Genomic DNA, 22,675 nt, shown 5'->3' on the forward strand with positions numbered 1-22,675 from the left:
GGCTATGTGAGGTGGCCAGTCCTCTTCTGGCTGTGCTGGGTGGAGATTATAACAGAACATGGCCAAGATGTTCAAATGTTCATAAATGACAGCATGGCCCAATAATAATAAGGCAGAACAGTTGAAACTGGAGCAGCAGCACGGCCAGGTGGACTGGTGACAGCAAGGAGTCATCATGTCAGGTAGTCCTGAGGCATGGTCCTAGGGCTCAGGTCCTCAGAGAGAGAGAAAGAAAGAGAGAATTAGAGAGAGCACACTTAAATTCACACAGGACACCGAATAGGACAGGAGAAGTACTCCAGATATAACAAACTTATCTAACTATATCTGTCCATCCTCAGATCCTGCTGGGACAGAAGTACACCTTCTCCGTGGACTGGTGGTCGTTTGGGGTACTGGTGTATGAGATGCTGATTGGCCAGTCGCCGTTCCAGGGTGATGACGAGGATGAGCTGTTTGAGTCCATCAGGATGGACGTGCCTCACTACCCTCGCTGGATCACCAAGGAGGCTAAGGACCTATTGGAGAAGGTGCAGCTGTTGCTCATTCTCTTCTCACTATTTCCCCACACAACCTTGACCTCCTTTTCACAACGTTGTGTGCCTGTAAGTCTGTGACAGTGGGTGGCAGATTGGTGTCCACTAGTAAACAATGCAATCAGTCTTGCAATTTCACCTGACTTTCATCAACACTAGTGTTTGCACACAGACATTCATACACAGCCACACCTAGACTTAGAGAAAGACAGGCATTGGAATGACACAATGTTGCCTGTGATTAAAATGTTATGTTCCCTTACATATGGAAGCAATGTTTCCACACCCTTTTTTACCTTGCTATTATACCCCTCTCAACCCTGCCCATCTACACACATGCAGGCACAAAAACACACACCTTAAATCCAAGCTGGATGCTTGTCCCAATGCTGTTGCGTGTCTCTGTTCCCCATCCCTAGCTGTTTGAAAGAGACCCCAGTCGCAGGCTAGGTGTGGTGGACAACATCCGCGGCCACTCCTTCTTCAAGACCCTCAACTGGCCTGCCCTGGAGAAGAGAGAGGTGGACCCCCCCTTCAAACCTAAAGTGGTACGATCTGGATCTCTGGCTTATAATGGAACTGTGGCTAGTGAAACTCCCACACTAATGCTCTTTTCAGATTTTTTTACACCATATTAATTGTTTATTTGGTGTTGTATTGTGAATGGTGTCATTGGTATCTTGTTGAACTGACAGCCCTTCTCTGCCAATCACAGAAAGGCCCCAATGACTGCAACAACTTTGACCGGGAGTTCCTGAGTGAGAAGCCCCGCCTCTCCCACACGGACAAGAACCTAATCGACTCTATGGACCAGACAGCCTTTGCAGGCTTCTCTTTCATCAACCTCAAGATGGAACACATTATGGACAAATGAAGGCACAACAAGATTCCCCCATCTCTTTGTTTCAACCGCACCATTATAAACGCATAGGAAAGGGAGGAGGGGGAAACCAGTGTTGCATTTATCTCTGTGGTGGTTCCTTCAATAATGGTGTCTTTCTTTTCCTTGGGATCAAACCTTGAATTAATCCATGTACTGTACTTTATCCCCCAACATACATCAACACACTCATTTACACACACCCCATAGTTCAGTTGTTTAGTATTGTCCATGCTGGGATGTCAGGGGTCAAATGTGGCTCTCTCACACACCCGTGTGCTCTGCCTACTGTATGTCACTCTTTCCCGTCCCATCATTCACATCATTGTTTTGTGTGTGTGTTTTTACTGTCCTTGTGGGTACCAGAAGTCCTCACAAGGATAGTAAAACAAGGAAAATTCAGGCAAGTGAGGACATTTTGCTGGTCTTCACAAGGAAAAATGCTATTTTAGACTTGGGGATTAGGGTTATAATTAAGGTTGGGGCTAGGGGTTACGGTTAGGTATAGTTTGGGGTTAAGGTTAAATTTAGGGGTTAGGGAAAATAAGATTTTGGATGGCAATCAAGTTTTTGGCCCCCACAAGGATAGCAATATAAAAGTGTGGGCATGCATGCATGAATGAATATGTCTGAGTGACAGCATGAATCTCAAGTATATTTTAAAAGTTTTATAATGAAAAGAACGTTTACTTTTTCAGGCGCGAATTCAGTACCCTGTGGAAGGTACAATTTAATTCAATTGAAAGGGTGATAAAACAAAAACAAATGATAGAACACCAAAGTTACAGGACCAGTAGAGGATGCACAGATTTATACAGGCATGGATAGTCTCTCACCTTTGTCTGCCCATCCACATGATATAAAACTAAGGATTTGTAAATGGTACTGCAGCTTCCCCACTCTCCGGAACAAACCAGAGCTACTCTGATCAAATCACAGCTACTCTGATTCAGATCTGCGTTACAGTAGTGTGAAATGGAGTGGGACATCATACTGGAAGGAGTCAATGTAATGGTACTCTGCAGTCATTCGTCTTGAAGGTTATGGGTGTGTGTTGGAGGGGGATTCCTTTAGAAAAAGGATGGATAAATTGGGTCTTGTGTTACTTGAATGTAGGTATTTTAAAAAGCAAATAATAATAATAATATGCTGTACGTTAAATTAAAATGATATGTGCATTGCCTTCGGAAAGTATTCACACCCCTTGACTTTTTCCACATATTGGTATTACAGCCTGAATTTAAAATGTATTAAATTTAGATTTTTGGTCACTGGCCTACAAAAACAATAACCCATTATGTCAAAGTGGAATTGTTTAAAAAATATATATATTTTTTTACAGATTAATTCAAAATTAAAAGCTTATGTCTTGAGTCAGTAAGTATTCAACCTAACCTTTTTCTTAAGGCAAGCTTAAATTATTTCAGGAGTAAAAATGTGCTTTTCAAGTCCCAAGTTGCATGGACTCACTTTGTGTGCAATAATAGTGTTTTTAACACAGTCATAGAAAAAGACCATCTTTGTACCCCACACACACAGTTATCTGTAAGGGCCTTCAGTGAATTTCAAACCCAGATTCAACCTCAAGGACCAGGGAGGTTTTCCAATACCTTGTAAAGAAGGGAACCTATTCATAATGGGTATAAAAAAATATTAAAAGACACTGAATATTCCTTTGAGCATGGTAAAGTTATTACACTTTGGATGGTGTATCAATACACCCAGTCACTACAAAGATAAAGGCATCTTTCCTAACTCCGTTGCCAGACAGAAAGGAAACCACTCAGGGGCCAATGGCAACTTTAAAACAGTTACAGAGTTTAATGGATGTGATAGGAGAAAACTGAGGATGGATCAACAACATTATAGTTACTCCACAATACTAACCTAATACAGAATAAAAAAACATGGCAAAGCAATTAATTTCTTGTCCTGAATACAAAGTGTTTGTTTGGGGCAAATCTAATACAAAACATTTCTGAGTAACACTCTCCATATTTTCAAGCATAGTGGTGGCTGCATCATCTTATGGGTATATGTCTAATCGTTAAGGACGGGGGAGTTTTTCAGGATAAAATAGAAATGGAATGGCGCTAAGCACAGGCTAAATCCTAGAGGAAAACCTGGATCAGTCAGCTTTCCACCAGACTCTGGAAGATAAATTCACCTTTCAGCAGGACAACCTAAAACATAAGACCACATCGACACTGGTTGCTTACCAAGAAGACAGTGAATGTTCTGGAGTGGCCAAGTTACAGTTTTGACTTAAATCTATGGCAGAATCTATGGCAAAACCTGAAAATTGTTGTCTAGCAATGATCCACAACCAATTTGAATAGGAATAATGGGCAAATGTTGTACAGTCCAGGTGTGGCATGTTCATAGAGACTTACCCAGAAAAAGGCTGTAATCGCTGCCAAAGGTTATTCTACAAAGTATTGACTCTGGGGTGTGAATACTTATGAACATTTTTGTACTTTATTTTCAATCCATTTGAAAACATTTCTAAAAAACATATTTTCACTTTGTCATTTTGTGTTGTGTGTAGATGGATGAGAAAAAATATTTAATCCATTTTCAATTCAGGCTGAAAGACAACAATGTGGAATAAGTCAAGGGGTATAAATACTTTCTGAAGGCACTGTATATTGCCCTAAATAGTTACAATATTTGGTGACGTAAGGATATACTTTTTTTTACTGTCTTCATATTTTACATCTGATTATAAATAAACAGATATTTAACTCTAAATTGTTGTCCAGAAAATATCAATATTGTAGGCTACAGATAATTATTTTTCCTTCTATTCTCCTTGTAGGCTTAGTTAGTGGTTAGTTTAGTTTTTATTCCCTGGCATGATGTTTTCCCATTTTGCAAACATGTAGGCACTTTTTGACCCATTTGTTTTCACAATTTCACTCCTCAGATGCACTTTCACAGGCGGGTGGCCTATTAACTGGCTACAATAGGACTTTGGCTACCCTGCCATCTAGCGGCCAGGTGCTACAATTACTATTCATCTCTTCATTGTGTCGGAGCCTCCAAGGCCGACGACATTCATGCAGTGCGCACCAGGAGTGTCCTCCGAGTCCGCTCTCTCTCTCTCTCTCTCTCTCTCTGGCATCACAATATAGGCTCACTGCACTCTTCTACAACGTTTGAAAAGTTGCATCATTACGACGTCGGACAACATTACAAGCCCTCTGAGGCTGACTTGCTCATGAAGTTTGCATGAATTAAGACTAGCCGTAAGGCATTTATAAGCATAGGACTGCATGTTATTCCATCCTATGCATCTCGGACACTAGTGAAATCTGAGACTTTATCATGAACTCGTTTTTTTCAACAACATAAAGTTACATAGGCCCATGTTATGTTTCAAAATTACACTATCCTCCTTTGTTTCATAGGTTATTATCATGTCTGTAGTTAGACCACTTTTTTTAAAGAAAGATCAAATCGACGTTGTAAAATTGGAAAGAAGTTAGGCTAGAAATGGTTTTAATGTTCAAGCCATTCGTGCCATTCATTCAAGAATATTGAATGAATTCTCCTTATACCACATTTATTGAATTGTAGTTATACCATTTCCTTTCGCAACGACTGTGCAACGGAAATCTCAGAAATGTTTTCTATTCATCTACCAAATGCATTGGTCTTTTGTGGGGATTAATTCAGCTTTAGCCTAGTCTACATCGTCGTCGTGAGAACATGCCTTTATCAAACGGGGCTCCTTTTAATATAGCCTAGTCAAAACGAAAAACACATTTGGTTCGCCGTGAAATTGGAAGCATATTGCTATGAAAGCATATTTCTAAAAGCTCCACACCCAAACATTTCACAAACACCTTATTATCACACAGTCCCCGACACCCCCCCGTCAAATCTTAGATTTTCTGATTGTGGAAAAAAAGCCTGCTATGTTATTCCATTATATCCTTCAGTTTCCTCATCTGTATATGTATTTCTGTGCGGAACAATGAGGCAAATGTAAGCAACTCGATGCGTTTATTTTTCCAGGCAAAAGTCAATATCACCTTCACAGTTTTTTTATATAAAAAAAATGCCATTCAACAAAGTGAGTCGGTTATACATGCGATCCATATTCTAGTTCAACGATTAAACAAAGTGTTGAATCCATAGGGAAATTAGCCAAACGTAGGCTAAAGCTTCTGTCTCAATCAACGTTAAAGAATATTAATATTATTTGCCTCCTCTGAAATAAGCTATTTCTGAATAAAAAAATAAATTAAATTTTCTTTGCGTCTGTTAATACTGGTTTAGGAGATGTCAATTTGTATTGTTTGAAGATGTTATTCATTTTTTCATTGTCAAAGCCGACAATATTATCTACCCGGGTTTAGAATGTGGATATAGGCGGCAGAACATGCGCAGTGGCAGTTTGTGCCATATTGGAATGAGGTCGTGAACGACTAGGCGGAAAGAGACGGCATCTAAAACCGAGTTGAAAAACTATTTACTGGTAAGAATCAGATTATGTAACCAAATACTCACATAATATATTTTGTTTATTACGAGCTTAATATGATATAATGCATTTTGATGCTGTCTGCGTCTTTTTTCCCGTCTCTAAAAAAGATGACTCGGGCTCGGTCGAGTGCAAGCGCCCTTATTGCTCGCTACAGTGTAGCTAGCCTATTGCTCAAGCCATGACGTTCCAGTAACTTGACTTGGTCACAGACGTTTTTAGCATGTGCCGAATCAGCCGCATTCGACTTGGTGCATTTGGCATCAGAACTGACCTATATGGAATAAACACAGAGGCTATGAAATACATGTTATTTCTTGCATTCTGTGTCCTTCTCTTATTGCACGTTCCAGTGTGAAAGTTGGATCATCGGCGCTCGTGCCTGTGCAAAGCTATTGCGTTAATAGCTTGAAAATTATTGAAAGCGTCTATCGAGAATTCCCTGAAAATGTTGTTACTGAACTTAATCCATTTATCGCTCTTATATAATAAAGGCTGCACGATTTATAATAGACGACTCTGGTGTATTTGACTTTAAATCAAATAGGCCTAGGAATCCTTTAGATTTAATTTGATTTCATTGTTGTTTTATGCCTAACAGATAAATGATGCTATAAACATTAACATTTACACGTAGGCTAATCTAAGCACTAAACTGCCTATTTCTCTCAACTATAACTCCAACTTCCCAGTTATGCTACTTGAGTAATCGCAGCAACATTGTTTCAATTGACATTTTGCTATAAACTGCAACATTGTTTCAATTGATGTGCCATGTAGCCTAAAATGAACATTGTTTTATTTGACTTGCCGATGAAATATGAAGTGTTTTTTGCATAAAAATGTGATTTCCACTTCTCCCGGCCAAGCTCTTCTATAGGCATTAACACGACAAAATCCAGTTCAAATGACAGTTACAATACTGCGCTTAATGTCTTGTGACGTGCGAGGGGCACTCGGGCACCCCAATTACATTAGGCCACTATTTGACAATGGCAACATACAACACTGAAATACAATCTCTGAAATAACAAGAAGCCTATGTGTAAGCTAATTGCTGACAATGAGGATTCATAAACACATCAACACATTGTTGTAAACGTGTTGTACTTGATGAAAATACTCCCATTAGTCTAAGGTTATTCTCAACATAAACCCATGTCATCAACAGACTTCACTTTCGTTTACAGTTCATTTCTCAAACCCTTGTGTGTCCAATCAATGCATTTCTTTAACTTGCATTTCCTGCCCAGCGACCACTCAGTGTGACTCTGAGGACTTCATTCAGTCAATGGCATGTTAAGCACTGATCGTATGATCCAGTAACTCTTAGGAGGCGGTTGTAAAGATCAGCGTGTGTTAGTGTATGCATTCTAGTTTCTCTTTCAGGGTGAGTCAGTGTACATTCTACTAGAAAGAGTCAGTCTGAGAGTCAGGCAGTCAGTCTGCTGGTGGTGAGTGTGAGTACTGGGTAGGCCTCTATTAAACGATGGGGGAAGTTGTTCGTTTTCCTGTTCACTTTGGTGATTAAGTAACAGTTTGTTTAACAGAATGACCTGTGAATTCCCTCAAATTTCAGCATCAAGAAATCATTTCTCATCAACCCCCTCCTCTTCTCAGCTTCATTCAGACTTGTGTATATGTCATATGGAAATAATGAGGAAAAAACTTGCTGACATTTTCAAGCATTCTTTGTCTTTCAATCAACAACTTTGAAAATATTTTCTGGAGATAATCAGTTATCATAAGGCAGCCCAACACTGAGGGCTGGCTCTTTGTCAATAGCTAAATGGCTCTGCTGCTCTTTTCATCCTCCCTAGTGTTTGAGACGTGAGTGTGACCTCAAGCACAATGAGGCCCTCAGCTGGATAGCTGTGTGTGTGTGTGTGTGTGTGTGTGTGTGTGTGTGTGTGTGTGTGTGTGTGTGTGTGTGTGTGTGGGCAGCAGGGTCGTGGGTAAAGGGCTGATCCTGGGTTACGTGGGCCGTGGTGTCCGGGCCGTGGTCAGGGAGACCCTGTCTGATGGCTGTCTCCTCTTTAATAGAGACATCAGACATGACAAAGACAGGCCTGACAGCCCTGCTGAATGGAGCAGCAGTGACAGAGCAGCTATCCTCCGCATCCTTTACACAAACCTCTCAGCTATTGTCATCTCTAATGCTCTCTCATGCCCAGTATATAAATGCTATTTCTCTTGTTGTGTTAAGTTAGTTTATCCTCTTTGTTGTCACAGAGTGGCTATAGCCTACAGTTCAACTTTGTTTCAAAGTTGTGATCTGTTTGAGATGTATTTCGCCTCATTTAGCATTTTTAAAATTATTAAGTCCTCTCTCATACTTTTAGCAACTTAGCAAGGTCATTTTGTATTAGCAAGGTCATTTTGTATTTTCAAAACAAGTACCTAAATATTCTCTGTGTCACTCTTCTCTCAAACACACTAACTAAACTTTGTTTATACTTCCATTTGCTAAGCCGCCCTCCCCATCCCAAAAACAAAATGTAAGGACTGGACACATTCAAATGACATCCCTAAGACCACCTATGCCACTTTTACCAACAGCCTACTATGCTTTCTTGCTCTCCTGGTTTTGGCTGTCAAACAGATTTAAAGAATGATGTCCATCTTTTCTAGATAATAATCTGTCTTTCCTTTCTTCCCCAGAGCTTCTAGACTTGGTCGGTAGGAGGAGCCAACATGAGTCGTGAGTTGCTGGAGTCCGGTGAGTAACAACATGGACCTGCAGCGTTGTTACTGGTGGAGAGGGCTTTTTGACACAAATAACAGAATTAACCTGTGTGTGTGTATGCGTGTGCGTATTTGTGTGTGTGTGTTGCAGACGGAGACTCTAGTCTGGATGTGTCTGACTTTAACTGGGATGACTATTTGGAGGAGAACGGGGCAGTGTCTGTGCCCCACCATGCCTTCAAACACGTAAGTACTGAGACTATTTACACTCCTCATAACCCCACACAATACTCATACAATGTTGATCAATAGTTCACCTTATAAGAGCTTTTCATATATCATTCTCCCCAGGTGGACCAGGGCCTGCAGACAGGTCTGACTCCAGGTATGAAGCTGGAGGTGTGTGTGCGTTCAGAGACCGACCAACCCTACTGGGTGGCCTCCATCATCACCACCTGTGGCCAGCTGCTCCTCCTGCGATACGAAGGTTACTACGACGACCGCCGCGCCGACTTCTGGTGTGACATTATGACGGCTGACCTCCACCCCCTGGGCTGGAGCCGGGAGCAGAGCAAACCCATGAGACCCCCCGAGGGTGAGGGAGCTAGGACTGGGGAGAGAACTCACTGGGATGGCTGTTGTGAATGATCTCTTCCACTCCCAACTAGTTGTACGAGGGTTATTACGGGGTTATTACCATGAAATCTAGACCTAAGTTTTTCAAAGACATTTCCCAAGCTTGTTTTTATATTCCTTAACCATGTCTCTCCATCGCCCACCTCAGGTGTGAGAGAGAAGCAACCAGACTGGGAGGATGTCCTGGAGAAAGCCCTAGCTGAGAAGTGCAGTGCACCTGCCAACCTGCTGGAAGGGGTGAGGGGCTCAGTTATAAACTGGAACAACTGGGAATGTATGCCAGATAAGCAAGGGTTTTGAACTCACTTTGTATCAGTAAGGGTATTGCAGAGTGTAATCCAGCATGTCCTTACTTGTGTGTCTGCCTGTGCGCTTACGCGTATGTACTCGTGTGTGTGTGTCTATAGCCCCAGCGTGGTAAGGACCCAGTGGATCTGATGTCTCCAGGCTGCAGTGTGGAGCTGCAGGACAGTGTTGACCCTGGGGTGGCGTGGGGCGCTGAGGTGGAGGAGAACATGGGTGGCAGGCTGAGACTACGCCTAGCAGGCACAGAGAGACTCCCTGATACACACTCCACCCTCTGGCTCTACTACCTGCACCCCCGCCTCCACCCACCTGGCTGGGCCAAAGAGCACGGCTGCACCCTCAGGCCTCCTTCAGGTAAACGCCTCTTTTCAGAAAGATCTTGGGTGAATTCAGTTTCAAAATGCAAAAAGCTAAATATGATTCATGAATAAATCTGAGGTTGTGTTTTTTTACTGTTTAATATGATAATTTGTGTGTGTGGTTGCTTGTTTCAGCCCTGGTCCCCCTGCACACGGAGGAGGAGTGGGAGGAGGTCAGACAGAGGATCAGTAATCAGCCTCATGATGAGGCCCTCTCTGAAGAGTTCTATAAGGTAAAGGCACTACCAAGCAGTATGTATTAGCACTACAAGGGTCTGTGGAATACCAGTGCAATATCGATCGAATGAGCCATCACTGTGTGTGTGTGTTTGCTTCAGGACCGGCCTGCCATTGCTGCCCACTGCTTTACTGAGGGGATGAAACTGGAGGCCGTTGACCCTACGTCCCCTTTCTGCATCAGTCCTGCCACCGTTATCAAGGTGACAACCTCTTTACTGGCCCAGTCTCACCTTAGGCTCCTAGAATTGTCGGACTACGTTCTTCTCGGACCAGAGATGATTAATATGACTGGGTTGGATGATGACAGTACAGTAGTGAAGGCACTCCAGCCCACCCAACAGTTTCAGCTATATTGTTGTTGCATATTCAGTCCACCCAGATCAGTGGTCACCTCAGGGCTAAGAGAGTAGAGATTTGCTCAAATAAATCCTGACATAGTACCCATGTAAACTCTGGGAGCCTACCCACCAAGTAGAAATTGAAGTCATTAAGATACAGTATGGTAGTGTATGTGAGGCTACCTTTGGGTGAGATATGCTTATGGAACAAGGGTAGGGTAAATACCGCATAGAGCAGACATGACCCACTGGGCACACACTGGTTAAACTAACGTGGAATAAAAGTTGATTTGATGTCTGTGCCCAGAGGGGAGTGTGATGTGATACCCTACCTCTCCTCTTCAGGTGTTCAGTGACGAGTGCTTCCTAGTAAAGATGGACAGTCTCCGTGGTGATGATTCAGGGGCAGAGGGCGTTGGGTCCTTCCTGTGTCACAGGGACAGTCCTGGGATCTTTCCTGCACAGTGGAGCCTTAAGAACGGCCTCCCGCTCAGCCCCCCTCCAGGTGATGAAACGCTAGTAACATTTACAGAGCTACTTTTAAAAATGTGCTCAGTTATTATTTTTTAGGATTTATCTAATTGTATTGTGGTCTCTCTCTCCGGTTGTGTAGGCTACCAGGGGCAGGACTTTGACTGGGCAGACTACCTGAAACAGTGTCAGGCAGAGGCAGCACCACAACACTGTTTCCTCACAGTGAGTCAAGCTCTGTCTTACATGGAGAAATGCATGTTATATAACATGAGTGTATAGCATGGGTGAACATGGGACATGAATAATCTCTCTCTCCTGATGTATCCCTGTCTACCTCTCAGGAACAGTCTGATCACAGCTTTAAAGAGGCCATGAAGTTGGAGGCGGTCAACCCAATCTCACCTGAGCACATTCACGTGGCAACGGTGACCAAGGTCAAAGGGCAACATATTTGGCTTGGCCTGGAAGGTGAGAACCTGTAGCTACGCATCTTGGCCCAGCGCTGTCCGGGTTAGGCCGTAATTGTAAATAAGAATTTGTTCTTAACTGACTTGCCTAGTTAAATAAAGGTTAAATAAATCAAATCAAGTAATCATATCTGGGCCCTGCATTTTTCAATCTTAGTCTGGGACCATTTGAGTGTGGGCTTGTGCACACTGATGGTATTAATATTAGATAATGAATTAGTTCTGTGGGTCTAAATCAGTCTCTTTGTGTCTAGGGCTGAAACAGGCTATACCAGAGCTGATAGCTCATGTGGACTCATTGGATATCTTCCCTGTCAGCTGGTGTGAGACCAACGGTTACCCCCTGCTGTACCCCATCAAACCCAAAGGTGGGTGTCCCAAAATAAGATAACATTGTGTCTCTCTCTAATGTGAAGGGGAGCCACTAGCATTCCACAATATGCATGGAAGTTTTAACCATTGCAGTCGCCGTATTTGACAGTACTCTGTATAGTTTCAGTAGAGTTTTATTACTGGTGATTATATATTGTCTTACAGTTGAAAAGCAGAGGAGGATTGCTGTGGTGCAGCCTGAGAAACAGTAAGTAGGCCTATGGGAAAGGAAGGAATCTATCATTGGCTGGTAATTGGTTGTTTGTCCACTTTTGATTGGTTAACACTCCAGTCCCATGCACTTTGACCCCTAACCTGTATCTTTGTCCCTATAGCCGAGCACCACCCAAATCCACAACACCTGACACACTCAGGTTGCAGTTGGCCAGCCAATCAGAGACTGGTGAGTGTTTCTCATGTAGACATACCAGAGAAATAAATTATTGGGGTTTCTGACGTGAGGCACACCTCTTACATTCTGTGTGATGTGTTTGTGTACAGGACAGGGGAACGGAAAGTACTGCTGTCCCAAGATTTTCTTCAACCACCGCTGCTTCTCTGGCCCCTACCTGAACAAGGGCCGCATCGCTGAGCTGCCCCAGTGTGTTGGCCCTGGCAACTGTGTCCTGGTTCTCAAAGAGGTGAGGAGCACCTGGGTGGGATTGGAACAAACATACTACATTATGTTAGGGCTGTGGCGGTGACCGTCAATTAACATAAACACCTTAAGCATCTCCGGGATTCCACGCTTACAAGCTGCTGATGCGGGCGTTTGGAACATCTAGGCCTACATTTTAAAAAGTCGAAAGGAGTGGCTATTGTGTTGAGCATAAAAGTGATCATTTGAAACAGATCCTATAGGCTACACTTAATTTAGAGTTAATTGGTAACTTTAGTTGTGATAGGTATACAAACCATACAAATAAAAACATATGGGCTCCATGATGCTTAGAGTGTTGGGGCGGCAGGGTAGCCTAGTGGTTAGAGTGTTGGACTAGTAACCGGAAGGTTGCAAGTTCAAATCCCCGAGCTGACAAGGTCAAGTCTGTTGTTCTGTCCCTGAACTGTCAGGACCCGGTTACGAACCCGGGTCTCCGGAGTGAGAAACAGTCACTTAACCAACTGAGCCACGAATAGTTGGCAGAACCCAGAAGATGAGGCAGACACAGCAGTACTTGAGACTATGTATTTAATGAAGTAAAAAATGAAGTTCTTCAGGAAAACATGTAACTTCAAAAGGAATTCCACAAGAACAAAGGTAATCCTCCAAGACAAAAAGGTAAATCCACAAGGTGGAAGGTATAGCACAAAAGCCTAAAAAAATACTCAAAAAGAGAGTCCACTGGGATCAACAAGAGTACTAGGGCTGGGTGCTAACATACAAACACAGAGCAAAGGACTGAGGAAAACAAAGGGTTTAAATACAATCAGGGGAAACGAGGCACAGGTGCAAATAATAATGGGCACAATGGGGGCATCTAGTGACCAAAAACCGGAACAACCCTGGCCAAATCCTGACATGAACTTATTTATTATTATTTAACCCACTGTTTATTTAACCCACTGCCGTCATTGAAAATAAGAATTTGTTCTTAACTGACTTGCCTAGTTAAATAAAGGTCAAATGAATAAAAATGATGCAACTCTATATTGATGATTTGGAAAAAGTTGGCAAAAAAGGCATGCGCTCTAATCCTTGCGCTTTCGCAGAGAGAGAGAATTGCATTGCTGCTCTGATTGTGTAGCAAGCAAGTTGGGAGATATCTAATCAGTGGAAGATGGAATTAAAATGACAGAATTAAGAGTGAAATTAGAAGGAAAGGCTACAACGACCAAAAGCCAAGGCTGCTATTTATAATCTGAATGGAGTTGTTGTTATTTGTAGGCTAACTGTAGGACTGTGAGAAGCGCAGTAGCGTTATGGCTAGCTTCAATTAGCCTAGTTAGCTTGCTTCTCTCAGTTTGATGCAGTCAAGGCAGATAGGCTACTATGCAATCGGATGGGTGATAAATAACTAGCAAAAAGTTAGTCTACTAGCACTAGTGGTTGCTGTCTCTTTCTCCCTCTGTACCTGCTCCGGTGCTCCGAGCCTCCGGTGCTCCAAGCCAGCCTGCTGCGTCTTACTCACACACTGCACAGCCCCTCCCTTGCTCCATAGTAGTTAGAGATGCTTGCTCTGTGCGTCTCTCTCCCTCCCTTTCTCCCTAGCGGTTAATAAAGTAGCAAAATAATTGGCTTTTCTGATCGTTGTCTTTAGGTCAGTTCGGAATGTGTTTTAAAAATGTAATGATGCATATTGGGTCCAGGGCTTTCCCGTGTCCATTTCAGAACGGGACCTCTAACTCCCATCACCATTTGTCCTCATCATTAAGATTATTCAAATTCAATCATGAAGTGTTTAGAACGTAATTAGAGGGACTATAGAGCGCTGAGTACCAGGCCATTAATGAGGGCCGTTAGCAAGTTGGGTAGGCTACACATAAGCGACCAACGGTCACAGGTCATTTGACTGTGGTCATGACTCGTCACTCCCTGTGTGGTGGTAATACGGTCACTATGATGTAATAACTGTATCACATTGTACTAAAAAGTCAACTAAACTACTCAAATCTCCTTAGGGCAGTTGGTAATAGGGCGAAATCTTGCTATCCCAGAGATCACTCCTGACTTCCCAGTTAGATGCTAAGCCCTTTATGTCTCTCTCCATCTCCCTGTGTCCTGTCCAGGTGTTGACTCTGCTGATCAACTCAGCCTACAAGCCCAGCCGGGTGCTCAGAGAGCTGCAGCTAGACCAGGAGGACCGCTGGCACGGCCATGGAGAGACACTCAAAGCCAAGTGAGGAACGCATACTCTATCATAACGTCATTACAATCACCAAATGCACTTTCTGCACAGATTCAGTCTAAACTTTTCTGCTCGTGTTTGTGTTGAGTTGATGATTAAAGTGTGTATTGGGATTGGCTAAGCTGTTCTAGCATTGCTAACCTGAGCATCTGTTCTTGACCGGCAGGTACAAGGGAAAGAGTTACCGGGCTACGGTGGAGATAGTGCGTACAGCAGATTGTGTGGCGGAATTCTGTAGGAAGACCTGCATCAAGCTGGAGTGTTGCCCAAACCTGTTTGGACCTCGCATGGTTCTGGAGCGCTGCTCAGAGAACTGCTCTGTGCTCACCAAGACCAAATACAGTATGTGTGACCTACTCAATTGCTCTAAATCAAATACATATGCGTAAAACCTGGTGTTCAGAAATCAGGTGTTATGGAGATAAAGAGGCACTCAATGCTGATAAGTAAGGGGGGAATCAACAAATAGGGGACGCAGTGTCTGTTTTATGTGTATTTCGCTATGCACCTACAGTGCATTTGGAAAGTATTCAGACCCCTTGACTTTTTCCCCCAAAATTTACGTTACAGCCTTATTCTAAAATTGATTAAAATGTATCAGTCTACACACAATACTCCGTAATGACAAAGCGAAAAAAGGTTTTTAACTCAAAAAAAAAATAATATTACAAATAAAAAACAGACATATCTTATTTACATAAATATTCAGACCCTTTGCTATGAAGCTCTAAATTGAGCTCTGGTGCATCCTGTTTCCATTGATCATCCTTGAGATGTTGCTACAATTTGATTGGAGTCCACCTGTGGTAAATTCAATTGATTGGACATGATTTGGAAAGGCACACACCTGTCTATATATAGTCCCACAGTTGACAGTGCATGTCAGCGAAAACCAGCCATGAGGTCGAAGGAATTGTCCATAGAGCTCTGAGACAGGATTGTGTCGAGGCACAGATATGGGGAAGGATATCAAAAACCTGCTGCAGCATTGAACATCCCCAACAAGACAGTGGCCTCCATCATTCTTAAATGGAAGAAGTTTGGAACCGCCAAGACTCTTCCTAGAGCTGGCCAACTGGCCAACTGAGCAATCAGGGGAGAAGGGCCTTGGTCAGGGAGGTGACCAAGAACCCGATGGTCACTCTGACAGAGCGCCAGCATTCCTCCGTGGAGATGGGAGAACCTTCCAGAAGGACAGCCATCTCTGCAGCACTCCACCAATTAGGCCTTTAGTGGCCAGACGGAACACACTCCTAAATCAAATCAAATCAAATTTTATTTGTCACATACACATGGTTAGCAGATGTTAGTGCGAGTGTAGCGAAATGCTTGTGCTTCTAGTTCCGACAATGCAGTAATAACCAACAAGTAATCTAACTAACAATTCCAAAACTACTGTCTTATACACAGTGTAAGGGGATAAAGAATATGTACATAAGGATATATGAATGAGTGATGGTACAGGGCAGCATACAGTAGATGGTATCGAGTACAGTATATACATATGAGATGAGTATGTAGACAAAGTGGCATAGTTAAAGTGGCTAGTGATACATGTATTACATAAGGATGCAGTCGATGATATAGAGTACAGTATATATGTATGCATATGAGATTAATAATGTAGGGTAAGTAACATTATATAAGGTAGCATTGTTTAAAGTGGCTAGTGATATATTTACATCATTTCCCATCAATTCCCATTATTAAAGTGGCTGGAGTTGGGTCAGCGTCAATGTCAGTGTGTTGGCAGCAGCCACTCAATGTTAGTGGTGGCTGTTTAACAGTCTGATGGCCTTGAGATAGAAGCTGTTTTCAGTCTCTCGGTCCCAGCTTTGATGCACCTGTACTGACCTCGCCTTCTGGATGATAGCGGGGTGAACAGGCAGTGGCTCGGGTGGTTGATATCCTTGATGATCTTTATGGCCTTCCTGTAACATCGGGTGGTGTAGGTGTCCTGGAGGGCAGGTAGTTTGCCCCCGGTGATGCGTTGTGCAGACCTCACTACCCTCTGGAGAGCCTTACGGTTGAGGGCGGAGCAGTTGCCGTACCAGGCGGTGATACAGCCCGCCAGGATGCTCTCGATTGTGCATCTGTAGAAGTTTGTGAGTGCTTTTGATGACAAGCCGAATTTCTTCAGCCTCCTGAGGTTGAAGAGGCGCTGCTGCGCCTTCTTCACGACGCTGTCTGTGTGAGTGGACCAATTCAGTTTGTCTGTGATGTGTATGCCGAGGAACTTAAAACTTGCTACCCTCTCCACTACTGTTCCATCGATGTGGATAGGGGGGTGTTCCCTCTGCTGTTTCCTGAAGTCCACAATCATCTCCTTAGTTTTGTTGACGTTGAGTGTGAGGTTATTTTCCTGACACCACACTCCGAGGGCCCTCACCTCCTCCCTGTAGGCCGTCTCGTCGTTGTTGGTAATCAAGCCTACCACTGTTGTGTCGTCCGCAAACTTGATGATTGAGTTGGAGGCATGCGTGGCCACGCAGTCGTGGGTGAACAGGGAGTACAGGAGAGGGCTCAGAACGCACCCTTGTGGGGCCCCCGTGTTGAGGATCAGCGGGGAGGAGATGTTGTTGCCTACCCTCACCACCTGGGGGCGGCCCGTCAGGAAGTCCAGTACCCAGTTGCACAGGGCGGGGTCGAGACCCAGGGTCTCGAGCTTGATGACGAGCTTGGCGGGTACTATGGTGTTGAATGCCGAGCTGTAGTCGATGAACAGCATTCTCACATAGGTATTCCTCTTGTCCAGATGGGTTAGGGCAGTGTGCAGTGTGGTTGAGATTGCATCGTCTGTGGACCTATTTGGGCGGTAAGCAAATTGGAGTGGGTTTAGGGTGTCAGGTAGGGTGGAGGTGATATGGTCCTTGACTAGTCTCTCAAAGCACTTCATGATGACGGACGTGAGTGCTACGGGGCGGTAGTCGTTTAGCTCAGTTACCTTAGCTTTCTTGGGAACAGGAACAATGGTGGCCCTCTTGAAGCATGTGGGAACAGCAGACTGGTATAGGGATTGATTGAATATGTCCGTAAACACACCGGCCAGCTGGTCTGCGCATGCTCTGAGGGCGCGGCTGGGGATGCCGTCTGGGCCTGCAGCCTTGCGAGGGTTAACACGTTTAAATGTCTTACTCACCTCGGCTGCAGTGAAGGAGAGACCGCATGTTTTCATTGCAGGCCGTGTCAGTGGCACTGTATTGTCCTCAAAGCGGGCAAAAAAGTGATTTAGTCTGCCTGGGAGCAAGACATCCTGGTCCGTGACTGGGCTGGGTTTCTTCTTGTAGTCCGTGATTGACTGTAGACCCTGCCACATTTGGAGTTTGCCAAAAGGCACGTAAAGGATACTCAGACCATGAGAAACAAGATTATCTTTGGCCTGAATGCCAAGCGTCACGTCTGGAGGAAACCTGGCACCATCCCTACAGTGAAGCATGGTGGTGGCAGCATCATGCTGTTGGGATGTTTTTCAGCGGCAAGGACTGGGAGACTAGTCAGGATTGAGGGAAAGATGAACAGATCAAAGTACAGAGAGATCATTGATGAAAAACTCTGTCAGAGCATTCAGGACTTCAGACTTGGGCGAAGGTTCACCTTCGGACAAGGGACAACAACAGGACAACAACCCTAAGCACACAGCCAAGACCACACCGGAATAGCTTAGGGACAAGTCTCTAAATGTCCTTGAGTGGCCCAGCCAGAGCCCGGACTTGAACAACTCTGGAGAGACCTGAAAATAGCTGTGCAGCGATGCTCCCCATCCAACCTGACGGAGCTTGAGAGGATCTGCAGAGAAGAATGGGGAAAAACTCCCCAAATATAGGTGTGTCAAGCTTGTCGCGTCATACCCAATAAGAATCGAGGATGTAATCGCTGCCAAAGATGCTTCAACAAAGTACTGAGTAGAGGTTCTGAATATTTATGTAAATGTGATATTTAAGTTTTTTTTGTTTTTATAAATTTGCAAAAATGTCTAAACTGTTTTTGCTTTGTCATCATGGGGTATTGTGTGTAGATTTATGTGAGGGGAAAAAACAAATTATTATATTTTAGAATAAGGCAGTAACGCAACAAAATGTGTAAAAAGTCAAGGGGTCTGAATACTTTCCAAATTCACGGTGTATGTTGATGATAAAGCATTGGATGCAGAATGCTCAGGAGGACTGAGATTGGAGTATTGATGTGTTCTCTGCAGCTTATTATTATGGTAAGAAGAAATGTAAACGAGTGGGCCGCCCACCAGGGGGGCATTCTAACCTAGAAGGAGGGGTGAAGAGAAGAGGTAGAAGGAGGAAGAGGAGAAAGCAACTATTTGTCCATAAGAAGAGACGCTCCTCAGCCTCACTAGACAACACACCTGCCGGTTCACCACAGGTAACAGACACACTCCACACACACGCACACACACACACACACACACACACACTCACATCGAGATATCTTTAAACTTAACCATCCCTTTCTCTAACACCTTTCTCTAACACAGGGCAGTGGAGATGAGGAGGATCTGGATGATGAGAACTCTCTGAGTGACGATACTGGCTCTGAGCTCCAGGATGATCAGGACGATTCAGAGTATTCCATTGGGAAGTCTCAACCACCCACCCCATCCCCCTCTCCTCCTGCAACGCCCAGACCAACCCGAAAACGCAGGAAACCTCGCTCCCCATCTTACTCTGATGATGAGAACCACCCACCTTCACCAAAGGTGAACTGTACTGTGCTTTTACTTTTTGTCTGTTCACTGTGAATAGACGGTTAGGTGTTTAGCAACAAAACCGATGCGTGTGCAACTATGGGGCAAAACTGACAGTTTGGCTTAGATTGTTGATAACATGTTAACTATATTTCGTTTCCAATGTTTATTGAAAACATAAATACATATGCACAATGAGCACTTGTTGTCCCTCAAATACATTGTTACAGTTGTTGGTTAGCTAGCTAGCAAGTTTTAGCCATATTAGCATAGACATCAGTCAAAACACCTCAAAACAAGACATGATATCAAGAACAAGATCAAACTAGCTGAAACGAGCCACCTACGATTCCCCACATGGCAGCTTCTTGTCATTGTTGCTAGCTAAATGGCCATCCAGAATCACATCACACAACCGTCTGCCCCATTGAAGTGTGCGCATTGCTTTATGTGACGTTGTCAGCCAACCCGTCTCTATATATAGTATGATGAATTAATTAACTGCATCTCTGTGTTCTGCAGAGCTTGAGAGGTGAGGCTCCCCAGAAACTGTGTTTGGACACCAGTCCCCTGGAGTGGAGTGTGACTGATGTGGTGTGTTTCATCAGGACCACCGACTGTGCTCCCCTGGCACGCATCTTCCTGGATCAGGTAATAATCACACACACATACACACACACACACACACACAGAATCATTATCTCGACTGTACAACAAGCAGTGCTTGACTTGGGCCGGATCTGTCTGGAATGCCGTACCGGCACTTCTAATTTTGGGGGAATTGCATACCGGCACCATTATAAAAACAAAGTAACCTATCGCTGGCCCAGATTCACACACTAAGGCAAAAAAGGTTGGTCAAAGTGGAATGAAAGCGTGATCTTCATTGAATAGCAATGGAGAGTGAGCATTCATTTCCTGATTACTCTTTGTTCAAGTTTATTTGTCGCTAGTCTGTGAATCTGTGAGTGACAGTAGGTTGTTCAAGATTACGCAGATTGAAAATTATGGTTTGTAAAGTTATGAAAAGTCATGGAAATTAGTTTCATAGTTGTTGTTTATGTAATTCATGAAAGCCATTTTTTTTTTAAATATGATCAATCAATTAAAAAATTACATATCGGCCATTATCTGAATGACCCTTCAGTGCATGTCTGTGGTGCTGCGTGTGGCTGCGTGTGTGCTGCGTGTGTGCCAGTGCGAGTGGGCCGTTGCCCGAGGAGAGAGAGCGTGACATTTCAGCAGCCGGTATAAAATAATGACAAGCAGACTAATTAGAATTCAAAACATAACTTGTAGCAGTTATCTTGCTATTTAACTAAGCATTAATTTTGTTGTTTCCTTTCCACCGGCACTGTAGAGCCTAAATACATCTGCGTTGTTGGAAAGCTGTGATTCTCCTCGATTAAATAGTAGCCATGTAATTGCGACAACTTAAAAAATATTTTAATAATAGCCTAATTGACAAATAACTTGCTGTGCATAGATCTCCTCCAAAACATGAATATATGAAGCCTTATATATTAACATGTCTAGTTAGATAGGTTGCTTTGAAGTAGCCTACCTTATCCATTTGATCCCTGATTTATTGAATGAGGGAATCATTTTATAAAGACAAAAGTATTTGGTTGTGATGTTGAAAAGGCCAAGCCTGCACACCCAGGAGCTCTCCAGATGGAGGGTTGACCACGTGTGACTAACAGTGCAGGTGTATGTGGGGTCTAAGTGCTTTGATCAAGGGCACAACGGCAGGAGGTGGTAGGTCTACATGGGATCAGACACAGCAGCTTTCCAGTGTCAAAAATGCTTAACTTTTTCATGTAGGCTATAATAATAGTACTACACATGTGGTTAAAAGTCATGGAAAATGTGTATAAACCATTAATGGTGAATAATCAGAGGTCTCTATAGTATAATGTCATTTGTGAATTTCGGTGAACGTAGTCTAATGGACCGACTTGGAAAAAGACAGCTCCTGCACTTCTTCCATCCCAAGTCAAGCATTGGTGTACAGTGTGGTCTAAATCCGTGACTATTGTTGTCTAACCCCATGGCCATGCTTGTGTTTTCAGGAGATTGATGGACAGGCTCTACTTCTGCTCAACCTGCCCACACTGCAGGAGTGTATGGACCTGAAACTGGGACCAGCCATAAAGCTGTGTCACCATATCGAAAGGGTCAAACTTGAATTCTACCAGAAATTTGCTACATAGCTGAGGGTTCTGAACAAAATAAACATTACATACAGTCAGTAACATTAAATGAGTCCATAAGTGATTTCCAGCTGGACATCCTTTGGACCCAGGCCCAGCACAACAGCAGCAGTCATGCATGGACATCAGATGGATCAAGACTTTCATTTTTGCCTGTTTTTTACTGTGTAATGGTCAGAAAGGGTTCTGCCTCGTTGTATTCTAGGTAAAGATACCTTAACATGGATATTCATGTTCAGGTTTATCTCACCCACAATATCAAAATGACTCCTGGTTTCATTTGATCAACTTGACAAGCATTGACAATGCAAGGATTTAAGCACAAAGACAAATAAACCATGTACTATATTGCGGTATGTAAAGTGTACATAGCAGGGTGAATTTGTATATAGTGTACATATTTAAAAGGTCTTCTAGTACAATAGGGTGATTAATGGTTATAGCCTGATTTTCTACTAAACACATTTGCTTTGAAAGTATCTGTGCAAAGGTCTTATTTCAAAATGTAGACATACATTTGAGATTGGAAACCCACAGAAAGAGCCATCCCCACTGTTTGACACCCTTTTCGTCTTCTCAGAGAGGGATTTGAACATTTAATCATATTGAAGACATTAACTAGGGTTTGTTGTAAAGCATTAAGATGTAGGTGTTTTTGGAGCAAAATTCAAATAAGTATAAACCAAATATTGGGACCCTTTGTGACCCTTTATATATTTGTATAGTTTTACCTTTTAACTACAACTATTGGTGGACTAGTGTGTGTATGCTTTATTTTCAGGAGCCATTCTACTAGCTGTCTTTGCTGTGTTTGTGTTTTATTTCCCCTGTCTCTGCCATTGAGATCTATTACTCTTACAGGAGATAAAACTGGAATGTATTCATTTGATTTTGTCAATATGTTTGTTGAATATGATTGCTATTTTAAGAGAATGTGGAATTAAAGCCTGAATCTCATCCCAATAGAGAGCAATAGTATTGGCCTCATTCTGTAGGCACTTACTCCGCCATGGTTCATTGGACAAAACCTATGGGGAAAATGTCGTTTTTGGATAAATGTCGAAAATAAGGTGTCTGTTAAACACAGGCTTAGGTCTTATAGGTTTTGTTCTACGAGATAATCAGCTAACGTCACTTT

The 22,675-nt window shown here is 43.2% G+C and overlaps 2 protein-coding genes across 4 annotated transcripts in view; both read left to right on the plus strand.

Annotated features, from left to right (window-relative positions):
- Window positions 1–4,167, plus strand: part of LOC115143328 (protein kinase C delta type-like) — a 35,802-nt gene extending 31,635 nt beyond the window's left edge. For both annotated transcript variants that reach the window (XM_029683629.2, XM_029683630.2), the window contains 3 exons: window positions 342–530; window positions 956–1,084; window positions 1,252–4,167. In XM_029683629.2, the coding sequence (XP_029539489.1) occupies window positions 342–530; window positions 956–1,084; window positions 1,252–1,410 (477 nt within the window). In that variant the 3' untranslated portion in view covers window positions 1,411–4,167. The remainder of the gene's footprint in view (window positions 1–341; window positions 531–955; window positions 1,085–1,251) is intronic.
- Window positions 4,168–5,815: 1,648 nt separating this feature from the next.
- LOC115143330 (scm-like with four MBT domains protein 1) lies at window positions 5,816–22,504 on the plus strand. Of its 2 annotated transcripts, none has more exons than XM_029683631.2 (21): window positions 5,816–5,899; window positions 8,567–8,624; window positions 8,742–8,836; window positions 8,942–9,185; window positions 9,375–9,463; window positions 9,634–9,886; window positions 10,027–10,124; window positions 10,230–10,331; window positions 10,815–10,974; window positions 11,083–11,165; window positions 11,285–11,411; window positions 11,665–11,778; window positions 11,948–11,990; window positions 12,118–12,185; window positions 12,284–12,423; window positions 14,510–14,619; window positions 14,795–14,970; window positions 18,824–19,002; window positions 19,115–19,336; window positions 19,847–19,975; window positions 21,397–22,504. In XM_029683631.2, exons 2-21 carry the CDS (start codon window positions 8,600–8,602, stop codon window positions 21,535–21,537), a joined length of 2,598 nt encoding a protein of 865 aa, XP_029539491.1. In that variant the 5' UTR covers window positions 5,816–5,899; window positions 8,567–8,599; the 3' UTR covers window positions 21,538–22,504. The 2 variants fall into 2 exon arrangements, with proteins under 2 accessions (XP_029539491.1, XP_029539492.1); XM_029683632.2 differs by having other exon boundaries at window positions 18,872–19,002.
- The last annotated feature ends 171 nt before the right edge of the window (window positions 22,505–22,675 follow it).

This window comes from Oncorhynchus nerka, linkage group LG15, assembly GCF_034236695.1.
Source record: "Oncorhynchus nerka isolate Pitt River linkage group LG15, Oner_Uvic_2.0, whole genome shotgun sequence".
Classification (NCBI taxonomy): domain Eukaryota; kingdom Metazoa; phylum Chordata; class Actinopteri; order Salmoniformes; family Salmonidae; genus Oncorhynchus; species Oncorhynchus nerka.

Excerpts from the sequence above, each read along its gene's own strand:
- LOC115143330 (XM_029683631.2), top strand. The coding sequence starts at position 8,600 with ATGAGTCGTGAGTTGCTGGAGTCCG. Across the intron at positions 10,332-10,814 it reads GTCCTGCCACCGTTATCAAG|GTGTTCAGTGACGAGTGCTT; the intron begins GTGACAACCTCT and ends TCTCCTCTTCAG. Across the intron at positions 19,337-19,846 it reads ACCACCCACCTTCACCAAAG|AGCTTGAGAGGTGAGGCTCC; the intron begins GTGAACTGTACT and ends TGTGTTCTGCAG.